Below are 12672 nucleotides of genomic sequence, written 5' to 3'. Positions count from 1 at the left end.
ATTCTAATCCGAGTTTACATGGATGATAGCTCATACATTATATAAGGGCTATCATTAAGTTAGGGTTGACTGACTCGTTGAATTGATGAAATGTGAAATGCTCAAGTTGCCTTTATTTTGAAGTTATTTTATCCTCCTACCGTAATGCCTAAACATATAAATAAGACTGTGTTTATAGAAATATAAATGTGCATCATCTTTATATTACACATTTATATTTATATGAATATGAATGTGTTGTCTGTCAAATGTATTCTGACCGAAGCAACAAATAAAGGAGAGAAGAGCTGCATCATGACACCGCAAGCGCTCGGAAACGTGACACAGCTCTTCAGCTTCGTGCTGCTCCCCTCTCGACCAACCAGAGCCTTCCGGTTTTGTAATTCCCGTTGACGAGCCTACCTGACCAATCAGCGAACAGATAGCGTTCCTGGGATAATGACGGATAGCCAGTCACGCTCGGCGGGATGCTGGTGCCGCCCACTCAGTGTTGTTTTACGTTTGACAGCGGAGGAAGTTTCTCGGGACTCAACTAATGCTGTTTATCTGTAAATCGGCGCGTTCCTGGCTTCGTTTCGACCGAACCTTCCGGATTCTTCCGTAGTAATGGAATAAGGAGCAGTCATGGTGGTGAACTCGGTGCACTGGTTTCGTAAAGGTCTGCGGCTACACGATAATCCGGTTCTGCAGGAGGCCCTGAACGGAGCGGACACGGTGCGCTGTGTTTATATCCTCGACCCGTGGTTCGCTGGCGCCGCCAACGTGGGAATCAACCGATGGAGGTTTGTGTTTTCACCTCATCTCGTTTACGTCCCAGTACACGTTTACTCTCATCAGGACGCAATTTCTGTTAATCACTGCCTCATAAATGTACAACGCATTGTTCAGGTTTGGGCCTCGACCCGAGTAAGCCAGCGTTAGCTAGCGCTAGCTAAACACGGGGCAGCGTTCATATCTACATGTTTACTCGAGTCTGTCGACTGTTTTGTTCCAAAGCATCCATCTTGTGTGTAATTTTGTGTACGTGTTCGCGAGAGTTGGTGTTCATGTGTTTATGTTACGTCGGCGGCAACGTCCGGGTCTGAAAAGTGAAGCCAATAGAGTGGTGAAGTCCCGCCCCTCCATTTCCGGGACATGGGTCCTCAAAAGCAAAAAAATATCAATGCGATTCAATGGGTAGATACAAATTATTTTCTGGTCCCGTTTGAATTGTGCCATGGATTTCACATATGTTCTTTGTGATATTTAAAGAAAATTTTTCACGCAAAGAAGACGACAATTAAGCGCGAAGAGTTTTGATAAAGTTAGGTTTTGTGTGAGCCGCTTTGTGAACTACAGCTCCTCGCTGTTCTCGTCGCGAATGATATACGTCACCACCCGCCGAGTCCGAAGTCCGCCGAGATGGCTGTTTCTCTGCTCCACTTCACCGCTTTTTTCCAAGGGCAGAATAAAAGTATCGAAAGGGGGGAGAACCACTATAAGTCGGGTCATGTGGAGAGCCTCAACTTCGCCGATGGGGAAAGGGCGATGACGTGACGTCACATACGCGACACAACATGTAGTCTTTATCATTGTGTTTTCTCAATGAATTTTAACTGAAGAATTGCACAATAAACGGTCAAACTCTTGACATGGAAAATTATAATTTAAGCCTATAAACAACATTTGTGTAATCCAAGGCATAACGACCGGGGGATCAGATAATAATTATTTTCCGTCCATTGAACACCATTCATTTTTTTCGCTCCGAAAGGACCCATGGCGCCGTTACTTCCTGCTTCCGCTTCGGCACTCTATAAGAGGCTTGGCCACGCCCCCTCTGATTGCTAGCTAGTTCATTTAGCTAGGTACGCCATCAACACGGCCATTAGCTCAATTAGCCATTAGTTATATTTAGGTTTTGAGTATATAGTCATTTTACTGAATTAAAAGTCAGCTGTATTATGTTCTACAGCAGAAATCTTCAATAAGGGGTCCGCAGTTACTGCAGGAGGTCCCCAAAATGATTTCATCCGAAACCCTTTTCCTTCCAAAAATTAAAATATGTCCAAAATTACACATTAACATAAATACAACCTATATAACAAAATATAAATCTGTTAAATGTTAAATGTTTGGGACGTAGAAATGCCAAATTAAAATATGTTCTGTAAATATATATCGGTCAACAATTATGATTTTAATGGCATAACATTGTGTACATACATCATATCAAAGTAATTTTGTTCATGGCACTATGCTGCACTACACAATATTATTGACCGGTTTAATAAGTACCTCCACCGTGTCACTATCAGCCAATAGGAGTCCTCAGCCTGGAAAACATTTAAAGGAGTCATCACCTGGAAATCGCAATTTCTCTTGTTAAAACATGCATATCTGTGTTTGACCTCAGTTGAAACTTGCCTGAAAGGCTGGAGTTTGAAAGTGGCGCCGTTTTTTCGCTTCTGCTCTTTTTCCGAACAGGAATAGCACACAAGGGTGTGCATTCCTAAAGCACGAGATTTTGATTCTGCGCCTTCGGTGACGTCACCGTGGCGGCTACTTGCATAAGCCCACCCCTCTTTCACCACCCAACCCCGCCCCGTCCGCTACCTGAAATCGCCGAAGCGCCGCCATTATGTTTTGGAGTCTGCATGCAGGCAAGCCCCCCCGGCTCTGTCCTTCCTGCGGCGAATCAACGCGCGCCTCATTACATATTATACAATGCACATCCGGACCAGTCAAAACCTCGCGCGTAATCTCGCGTGATAAAATCGCGGTACGAAAAAGGGTCAGAACAAGCTCAATGTTTGATTAAATTTTTTTTTTTTTTTTCTAATAAGTTTTACGAATTGATCCAAAGCGATCCAAGGGGGGCTGGATACGTATAAAACCAGGTGATGACTCCTTTAAGACCTCTGTTCTACTGTGTTTGTGTGACGTTCAACTTCAGAGAGAAAATAAATCATATTTAAACGAAAACTACCTTGTCATATCTTCACATCTCACTTAGGAGAAAAAAAGGAATCTTTAAGCTTGACAGAAATGAATTAAGAAAAAGGGGGATTTATATCGAGATATATATGGATATCGACTGATATGATATCTGGATTTTTTTTTTTCATATTTCCCAGCCCTAAATATCGCTCAGCAAAATTTAATTGCTGATGTAAAAATTTGCATGGATGGAACTGGATACAGGTTAGAAAAATAATATAAATGTGCAAATGAATTGCAGGAAAAATCAAGCCTAGTGAGCGATGGCCTTTAGCTGTAAAGTTGACCTTGAATTGTGAAGCTAACATTGGTAACCGCTTCACACCAGAATCCACATGGATCCAGATCTCCAAATATCGAATGGCAGAGAAAACAGAAGTTTGTGATTTAAAAAAAAAAAAAACAGTGACGGGTGACCAAAATGCATCATTCTCTTCAGGTGCTAGCGAACAAAGCTATGAAGCCAGCCAAGCTAAAGCATCATCCGATTACAAAGCACCTGGAATTTAAGGGCAAAACAAATATTTTTTTAGTTTTAGTTGTGGCATCACATGGGAGTAATGTGCTGTTGCAGATGACAGAACCTTTTCTCTCTCTCTCTCTCTCTCTCTCTCTGTGTGTGTGTGTGTGTGTGTGTGTGTGTGTGTGTGTGTGTGTGTGTGTGTGTGTGTGTGTGTGTGTGTGTGTGTGTGTGTGTGTGTGTGTGTGTGTGTGTGTGTGTGTGTGTGTGTGTGTGTGTGCGTGTGTGTGCGCGTGTGTGCGTGTGTGTGCAGGTTCCTGCTGGAGGCCCTGGAAGACCTGGACCACAGTCTGAAGAAGCTCAACTCCAGATTGTTTGTAGTCAGAGGGCAGCCGACGGATGTTTTCCCGAGGCTCTTTAAGGTGTGTGTTCCTGCTTAGGACCAAAACATTCACCACAAACATACCACATTACATCATCACTTACACAATTACTGCAAGTGAAATATCAAGAAAAGAGCTACAAATAAAACACCAAAGTCTTTTTTATGATCTTTTTAAGCGTTGAATTTAAATGTTATTTCTGTGTGAAACCGACGCCTGTTTATCTGCCTGCCTGTCTGTCTGTTTGAGTAAAGAATGTAACCCTGCTTTTATTGTGGTTGTATTGTGGTTGTATTATGGTATTGTTAGTCAGGAATGTTAACGTAGAAAGAATGAAACATCTGCAGTACAGTTCTAATGTTCAAATGAAATGCGCAGTGCATTTTCACGTCGCATCACTCACACTGGACACACTGGACACACTGGACACAGTGGAGACGAATCATTCTCATTTATCGTGCTGCCCGGTGCACATTCACATCTATTTGCGTCGTTACTTTGACTTAATATATAATCACATCGTTTTCTGTACAATTTTCATTGCAACTCTTGTTGATTAACTTGGAGACACTGAAATTCTCTCTCTCTCTCTCTCTCTCTCTCTCTCTCTCTCTCTCTCTCTCTCTCTCTCTCTCTCTCTCTCTCTCTCCCCCCCCCCCCCCTCACTGCAGGAGTGGCAGGTGACCAGGTTGACCTTTGAGTATGACCCCGAGCCTTATGGGAAGGAGAGGGATGGAGCCATCATCAAGATGGCCCAGGAGTTTGGAGTGGAGACGGTCGTCAGAAATGCACACACTCTCTATAACCTGGGCAGGTTAGTTTAAAACAAGCACAATGCAAATAATAGATTAAATGAAATTAAACAAAAAAATGACTTTCTTAATTATTACTTATCTAGAAAAATGTCACCTGTTGGCCCTCTAGTGGACAGGAAGTAAAACAACCACATTGTCGATAATGCCATTGACAACGTATAAACCTGTGTAGTCTAGTTAATATTAATAAAAGGCTGATTTTGGGCATTAAATATTCAATATAATGCAAATATTAACAAAAAATATGGAATGAAATTCGAATAGTATTACAAAGGAACATTGACAGCTCTAACGGACACACATTCCGTGTGTGTGTGTGTGCGCACAGAGACAGAGCACAGAGACAAGTTCAGTTCTGTGGCGTTTCCTGTCACAGTTCAGACACAGTAGGGTTCTGCTGGATTTGGGTTGTTGGTCATTATTATTTATTATTATAACAAACATGTTATCATCCTGGTCCCTGCAGGTCTTTCTACCAACTTATTTTTTATACGTATGTCTGCTCTACTCTCAGAATCATCGAGGCCAACAACAACAGTCCTCCTCTGACCTTCAAGCGGTTCCAGACCATAGTGAGCAGACTGGAGTTGCCCCGGAGACCTCTGCCCACCATCACGCAGCAGCAGATGGACAAATGTCGCACTAGAATATGTGGCAATCATGACCAGCTGTACAGTATCCCTTCACTGGAGGAACTAGGTACGGCTGTTTTACTACAGTGTTACAGCTACATAGACAAGATCAGATTTATCAATTACTTTTACAATTTCTCACTGTAATAGTTACACTAAAATTTAGTGCTTTTGTTTCCTCTTGACCTTTGACCACTCGCTCTGACCTCCAGGCTTCAGGACAGCCGGTTTGCCTCCGGCCGTGTGGCAGGGAGGAGAGTCCGAGGCCTTGGACCGACTCAACAAACATCTGGACAAGAAGGTTTGTTTTGTTCTGGACTGCATCCTGTCATGTGACTCTCCAACGCTGGAGTTGTGACCTTTGACCCTGTTCATTGGTTCTGTTTGACTTTGTTGGTTTATTTCTATATAAAGTAAACCATCTGCATTAACTTTATACAGAATTGGGTCTCACAAAAAAAAAAGCTTTGCATTTGTTGTGAACAAGAGACATCATAGTTTCTCCTCAGATGATCACCTGTGTGCCCTGGTGTGTGTGTGTGTGTCCTTGTGTGCAGGTGTGGGTGGCCAACTTTGAGCACCCTCGGGTGAACACCTGCTCCCTGTACGCCAGTTCCACCGGCCTCAGCCCCTACCTGCGCTTCGGCTGCCTATCCTGTCGGGTCCTGTACTACAACCTCCGAGAGCTCTACATGAAGGTACCCCCCCAATCAGAGGCTCATCACTGGCCTCTGGTCTCAGTCTGGTCTCTTGTTTCAGTCTAGTCTGTGGTCTCATGAACATTGCAGCGGTCTACAGTTACAATGGGGAATTTGATGTGATCGTTGTGTTCGACCACAGAAGAAACTCTTGTCTCTTCCTGTCTCATCTCTGGCAGCTCCGGAAGCGATGCAGTCCTCCCCTGTCCCTGTTCGGCCAGCTGTTGTGGAGGGAGTTCTTCTACACGGCCGCCACCAACAACCCCAACTTCGACCGCATGGAGGGAAACCCCATCTGTGTCCAGGTGGGCGTCACCTTTTGCAGCATTTGATAGGAGACAATATTATCTAAAGGGCTCAATGGGCTCACTAAAGGGGATTTATCCAGGGGGGAGGGGTCCAGGCAGTAACCTCCAAAGTTAAGCCAAAGCTAAAGTGCCTTAAACTGTCATTCTGTCTTCTGGCCATCAGGGGGCGACTCCTCTCTGATTGTATAGAAGTCTATGAAAAAATTACCCTACTTCTCTCTTCATGTATTTTGTCAGTAAACATTGACGGAAGAAAACAGAGCGGAACATTTACAGTTTTATAGCGAGAGGCGAAACAGAACAATTATAATGAATAAATATAAAACAATAATCGGTTGGTTGAGTGTTTGGTGAATCTCTCTCCTATGTCGTATGTTGTTTGGCAGATCCCATGGGACCAGAACCCAGAGGCCCTGGCTAAGTGGGCTGAGGGTCGGACTGGGTTCCCCTGGATTGACGCCATCATGACCCAGCTGAGGCAGGAGGGCTGGATCCACCACCTGGCCCGCCATGCCGTGGCCTGTTTCCTCACCAGGGGGGACCTGTGGATCAGCTGGGAGAGCGGCATGAAGGTGGGACCGTCAGGGTTTTACTGTCCTGGTCTCCAACACAGGCCCGCTGTCTCTGAACCTGGTTTCTTTGGTCCAGGTGTTTGAGGAGCTGCTGCTGGATGCAGACTGGAGTGTCAACGCTGGCAGCTGGATGTGGCTCTCCTGTAGCGCCTTCTTCCAGCAGTTCTTCCACTGCTACTGTCCTGTTGGCTTCGGGAGGAGAACCGACCCATCAGGAGACTACATCAGGTAGACTTCATACTGGTCCTCCTGCAGCATTCAGTCAATGACTATAAACAGGAATAAGGATAAGAAAAAATTATTTAAAAGTCAGCAGTTTTAAATGTTATTATAATTTCTGACTCCTCACTGCTTCGGTTTGTGGCTGCCTCACATTGAGACGCTGCGTATATATATATATATATATATATATATATATATATATATATATGCACATATATTAATATATATTGTTTTCCTTCCTGCAGGCGCTACATCCCGGTCCTGAAGGACTTCCCTAGCCGCTACATCTACGAGCCCTGGAACGCCCCCGAGTCAGTACAGAAGGCCGCCAGCTGTGTGGTCGGGGTGGACTATCCCAAACCCATGATCAACCACGCCGAGGGCAGCCGACTCAACATCGAGAGGATGAAGCAGGTCTACCAGCAGCTCTCCCATTACAGAGGACTCAGTAAGTCCATGAGTCCAACAGAGACCACCACTATCAAACCATATATATATATACATATACATATATACACACACACTATTAAGTCTATATATATATTATATATATATACATACATATTTAGACTTAATGGGAGTGATGATCATTTTTTCTGTGTGCGTCAGGTCTTCTAGCATCAGTACCTACGATCCAAGAGGAGGCGGAGCCACCGATGACCGATGAGTCCCAGACCAGCAGTGGTCCCGGTAGGAAGAACAAACATTATTAAGTATTAAGTATCACGTATACAGTCGAACTGTACTAACGTGGTCTAACTATGATGTCACGTCTTCTCAGACTCTCCTCATATCTTCCCAGACTCTCCCCCCAAAGGTCCGACCGACGGGGAAGCCGCCAGTTGCTCCACAGATCCTGATTCGTCCACCTACGCCCCTCATCCAGACCTGGAGGGGAGAGCAAACTGTGAGCCGTTCCAGACCCCCCGAGCCTTCTCCGGCTCACACTCGCTGCCCACTGCAGCCATAACCTCCACCTCTACCAGCCATCTGCCTCCCCCAGCCCCCACCCAGACCCAGACCAGCTCGTCCAAGTCCAAACCCTCCCCCCCCCCCTTATGTCCCACCATGTCTCTGTTCCCCATGACCACGACCCACCCAGTCCTGGGTCCGAGGAGAAAAGGCCTGACCCGCAAGGTGCGGCACAGCCAGAGACAGCGAGTGCAACACAGCGGCCCCCCCGCCACTGGGGGGGTGGAGAGGGAGGACGGGGGAAGGGAGAGGACGATGGAGGAGGACGATGAAGAGGAAGAGGAGATGATGGAGGAAGAGAGTCCTGAAGAGACAGCAGCACATAAGCAGTAACAGCAGGTATAAGAACCATCTTATTGTCTTCATGGACATTGAGCATGAATGTGATGTTCAGATAGAACTGCTAATATAAATATTAAAGCTTCAGCTGCCAGCAACATGCAGTGCATTGCACGAAATAACCTGTAAGATGTATGTATGTGTGGCGTTCAACTTTGTTATAAAGTCGACAGATTTAAACTGCCAATATTAGCAGATGTATCAGTTATGGTGGATACGATATTAAACTTCCACTCTTGGACCCTTCAGCCCGACGTATCCCAGCATTCATTGCTTTCCTGTGATGATTGTTTTTCATGAACATGCAGCCTTAAATCCATCATGATGTGAAATGAGAAAAAAAAAATGGGATATCTGATCTGGTTGCTAAGTAACGGTCTTGGCAAAAGTGACGCACAAGAAGGAAACCCTGTGTATACCAGATCGTCTCATTCAGGGACCACTCGGTCCGGTCTCCAGAGGACCCAGGCCACGTAGACCAGGAGGGCCGGCTGTGATCCGTCTGAGAGAATTGAAATGTGACGGAGAGTTTTGATCTTGATGTTTTTACAAGTTGTTTTCTCTCTGTTTCTCTTTCAGACGGAGATCAAAAGAACAATCAAACATCAGAAGTATCTATAACTCGGACACACACCGGTGTTGTGGATATGTATCATATATATGTATGTATGTATGTATGTGTGTATATACTGTGTATGTGTGTGTGTATATATATATATATATATATATATATATACACACACACTCGTGTGTATATAAATATTTACGCAGCTCAAACAGGAACACTTCATCATCTCAGTTCAACTTGTTTCCATCAACAAACATCAGTAAAGACATTCATCTGTAATAATTTGTTCATTACAATCTGAACTGTGACTGAAGTGTTCCCTTCATTTGTTTGAGCCGTGTATATTTATTTTTATATATTTGCCTCCATAAAACACAAATGGAAGTAGAACAAAAACATTTTACTCCCATTTATTCCGGCCAGAACATTTTTAAAGAGACACAAGTCAGACAGGAATAATTCAAAACTCACGTTAAACTGAAGAGGTCATAAATTATTCAAGTCAAACTTTATTTGGAAAGCAGATTTATGACAAAAGTTCTGAACAAGCATAAGACGCAGATGAATGAAAGGAAATTACATTAAGGATAAAACTAAATGTCACATGATGTCAGAGAGAGAGAGAGAAAGACAGACAGACAGACAGAGAGAGAGATAGAGACAGTCAGACAGACAGGTGGCTCCCTAGCGGGGTTCAATGTTCCTGTATTCTGGACATTTGAATATGAATTGGTGTTCCATAGGTTAGCAACTCAACAATCGGAGCATCTGATTGGTCGACTTCAGTGCTCTTACTGCCACTCCTGAAACACAGCAATAATACGTTAAACCAAACAGGAAGTAGTGGTAAAATCAACCCTGAACCAGTCAGGAGGTGGCAGTGAGACGAGCAGCGCCGCCTGGTTCAGACTCCAGCTGTTCATAGTCATAAACAGAGAGGCATGATTGGACCGACCAATCTCGGCTGCTCGTCTTTCACAACCTGTGTGATGTCATTACTACTTGTCAGACTTCCTGTCAGGACATAGTTAGCGGATGTGGTCTAGTCTGAACCAGGTCTGACACAAATCCAGTTAAAGTAGCAGTCGGCAACATATATTTGATCATATTCACTGAAACTGACACCTATGCTCCGATAGAACAACATAAATCATCCGGTTTTAGAAAAAAAACGCGCCTCTACGTGCACCTAGACCTTGTTGTTTGTTTTGCAAAAATCCACTGTGCCCGTATCATCCTGTCCACCAAATTAATTTACAGAATTGTGATTTATGAGGTCAGAGCCAGGTCCGTCGTGGGTACTGGCCAGGCACTCTGAGCCAGGTCCATTGTGGGTCCTGGCCTGACGGTCTGAGCAAGGTCCGTTGTGGGTCCTGGTTGCTGGAGGGTCAGATTGGTTTACCTTCAGTGTGTGTTACCGTCCTGTGGTGTCCATGTTAGTCCTCCACCTCTGGGGGGCGCTCCGTCTTAGTAAGCTGAGCAACAAAGTTTTCTCTCCTCACTTGGCTCCGTTGGTCTAGATAAAGACCTGTTCTCAACCCTAAAGAAACACTAAAGAACTCTACATATGTAAATGTCTTGTGACGAGTATTGAAGGAAGCAAATAACATTTTTACAATCTGAATGATAACTTCTGTTTCATCTATATTTAAATGAAACAGAAGATGAATGTAGAGATGTCGGCTTCTTATCCCTGTTTATAGATTCAGCAGTTTGTATGGATCTAATATTTAAAACCAGAACCTGTCTGCTTGGTGGTCTGACTCCGGGGGTTCACAAACGTCTCCACTAGAGGGCAGAAGACATTGCTGCACTTAGTTGCAAGTTCAGGTAGCAATTTAAGATTAAATACATTACAAATATAAACATTTATGGAGAAGAACATATTCAGTTCTAAGCTCGAACCACAATGTTGCAGATTAATCCTGTCGATCAACTTGTTTACTGTATCAGTTCCATGTCCTGTTCCCTCTTGATGGCACCAAATTGTTTTAGTTGAATCCTCTACCAGGGTGGATCCTTCACATGAGGCCTGTACTACGAAGCAGGATTCGGGGTTAGCGAGGTAACTTTTTTCGTAGGTTTTCAGTCCTATGATGGTCGTTCACTTCTTACTGGGGTACATCGCCATGGTAACTGATGCTGCAGAGCTAACCTGCTCCAGAGCAGGTTATGTTCCAGATAAGAGTGTATAAAAGCACTGCCTTCTGACCAATCAGCTCTGTTGGAAGTGCCGTGGAGCTTGGTGCGCAGATCATGAGAGGGTCTCTTAGGAGAGCTAGAGTGTTCAGAGACCGGCAGAACTCTTCGTCTTTACCTGGCGGTGTTTTAAATGAGAGATACAGATTCTCATCAGATGACTTATCTGTGTCAGCTCCTCAAGCCGTATGTTACCGGGCGACAAATCAGAGTCGAGCGCTTAGATTGCCACAGACTGTATGCATTGCACTGCATTACTTTGCCACGGGTACATTTATGTATGCTGGGGGAGATGCAGACAACCTGAGCAAAAACATGGTCTGCAATGCAATTCATCAGGTGGCACGCGCTCTGGCAGAGGTGCTGGCTAAGTTATCACAGTAAGCCTATATACCACTTTGAATTATGTTTTTATATTTATTTTTTATTTGCTCACAAGTAAGTTTTACACTGCTGGGATTGTAGCTGAAAGAATGAGGCTGATATTATCATACACCACGCCATAAGAATGCCTGTATTATGTTTTACTTCTTTGTATTTCTGTAAGATTATGGTTTGCTCCTCGTACGTGAATTATGCCGCTCTGCTGCCTGTAGACTGATCCATGTTTGCGATTGGTCAAATGCTGCAAACCCCCTCTCTTTTATGTGCACACGCTCATAGCTGGATTGGAACTGACTTACCGAGTTGATAACCAGCGTTGTGTGACCGCTTATCTTTATTGCCTTTGTTAGGGTTAGTGAAGCCAGATAACAGAAAGGAAATGGTATGGGTATGTTGAACTCGCTTTGTAGTACAGGCCTCTGGGTGGGTCCTCCATCATCCTCCACCAGGATGGACAAGTTCAATAGTGAACAGAATAAACAACAATAATAATAAAAGCAGAACTAGTAGCATTGTAATAATATAAATATGAATGGAAACACACATCTTCTTTCTATCAACCCCATTTATTTGACATTTAAATGGACTTTGTGACCCCAGTCCCCGTCCCATGTCCCCCCCTGTTCCCCGTCCCATCCCGTAACCCGTCCCCTCGGGGAGGAGGACCAGACTGAGCCAGGAGACAGACCTCATTAAAATGGGAACTGAGGAGTTTCCCTGAACACGTGACGCTTGTGTTCTGACATTCCAGCCGACAACAAAGCGTCTCAAAAAGTGGATATTTATTTGTTTTGTATTGTACAAAAAGAGTTTATTTTCATTAAAATTGCTGAAGGAATTGTGAATGAAATTAGTTTGTTTTTTCTCTTTGTGCTATGACACATTTATATATCATGCAGTAATGCATTCATAAATGTGTGAACCTCAACCACACTCACTTTGATTTGATAAACTATTTATTATTTAATTTATTAGATATTTAACCTGAAACATCCTTAAATCAAAGGCAACACGTTTTAAACCGCATTTCTGTTCATGAACCCAAACACCAGATCGTAGCCGAAAACCAGTTCTAATCAATATTATTAGTTGTTATGAATTATTGTTATCGGAGCCAACGCACCTACAAGCCCAAGACCTG

The 12672-nt window shown here is 43.9% G+C and overlaps 1 protein-coding gene across 3 annotated transcripts; it reads left to right on the top strand.

Annotated features, from left to right (window-relative positions):
- Positions 1-487: 487 nt before the first annotated feature.
- On the top strand, positions 488-12365 carry cry2 (cryptochrome circadian regulator 2). Of its 3 annotated transcripts, XR_014597722.1 has the most exons (14): positions 488-782; positions 3753-3861; positions 4494-4636; positions 5152-5336; positions 5482-5570; positions 5827-5967; positions 6147-6272; positions 6662-6847; positions 6924-7075; positions 7315-7517; positions 7679-7759; positions 7851-8380; positions 8960-9547; positions 9587-12365. XR_014597722.1 is itself a non-coding variant. In XM_084017388.1 (13 exons), the coding sequence occupies exons 1-12, from the start codon at positions 625-627 to the stop codon at positions 8372-8374; spliced, it is 2076 nt and encodes a 691-aa protein (XP_083873514.1). In that variant the 5' UTR covers positions 488-624; the 3' UTR covers positions 8375-8380; positions 8960-12365. The 3 variants fall into 3 exon arrangements, 2 of the variants coding, with proteins under 2 accessions (XP_083873514.1, XP_083873513.1); XM_084017388.1 differs by having other exon boundaries at positions 7872-8380; positions 8960-12365; XM_084017387.1 differs by having other exon boundaries at positions 8960-12365.
- Positions 12366-12672: the final 307 nt, after the last annotated feature.

The sequence above is a fragment of the Eutrigla gurnardus genome (genome assembly GCF_963514095.1).
Source record: "Eutrigla gurnardus genome assembly, chromosome: 9".
In the NCBI taxonomy this organism is placed as follows: Eukaryota; Metazoa; Chordata; class Actinopteri; order Perciformes; family Triglidae; genus Eutrigla; species Eutrigla gurnardus.
Note: the sequence above shows the minus strand (reverse complement) of the source record. Positions and strands in the feature narration are given on the sequence as shown.

What these genes read in the sequence shown, in the direction of transcription:
- cry2 (XM_084017387.1), top strand. Translation starts at nt 625, where the DNA reads ATGGTGGTGAACTCGGTGCACTGGTTTCGTAAAGGTCTGCGGCTACAC. An exon ending in GTGGGAATCAACCGATGGAG is followed by an intron (nt 783 to 3,752) that starts GTTTGTGTTTTC and finishes GTGTGTGTGCAG; the next exon opens with GTTCCTGCTGGAGGCCCTGG. An exon ending in CCCTTCACTGGAGGAACTAG is followed by an intron (nt 5,337 to 5,481) that starts GTACGGCTGTTT and finishes TCTGACCTCCAG; the next exon opens with GCTTCAGGACAGCCGGTTTG.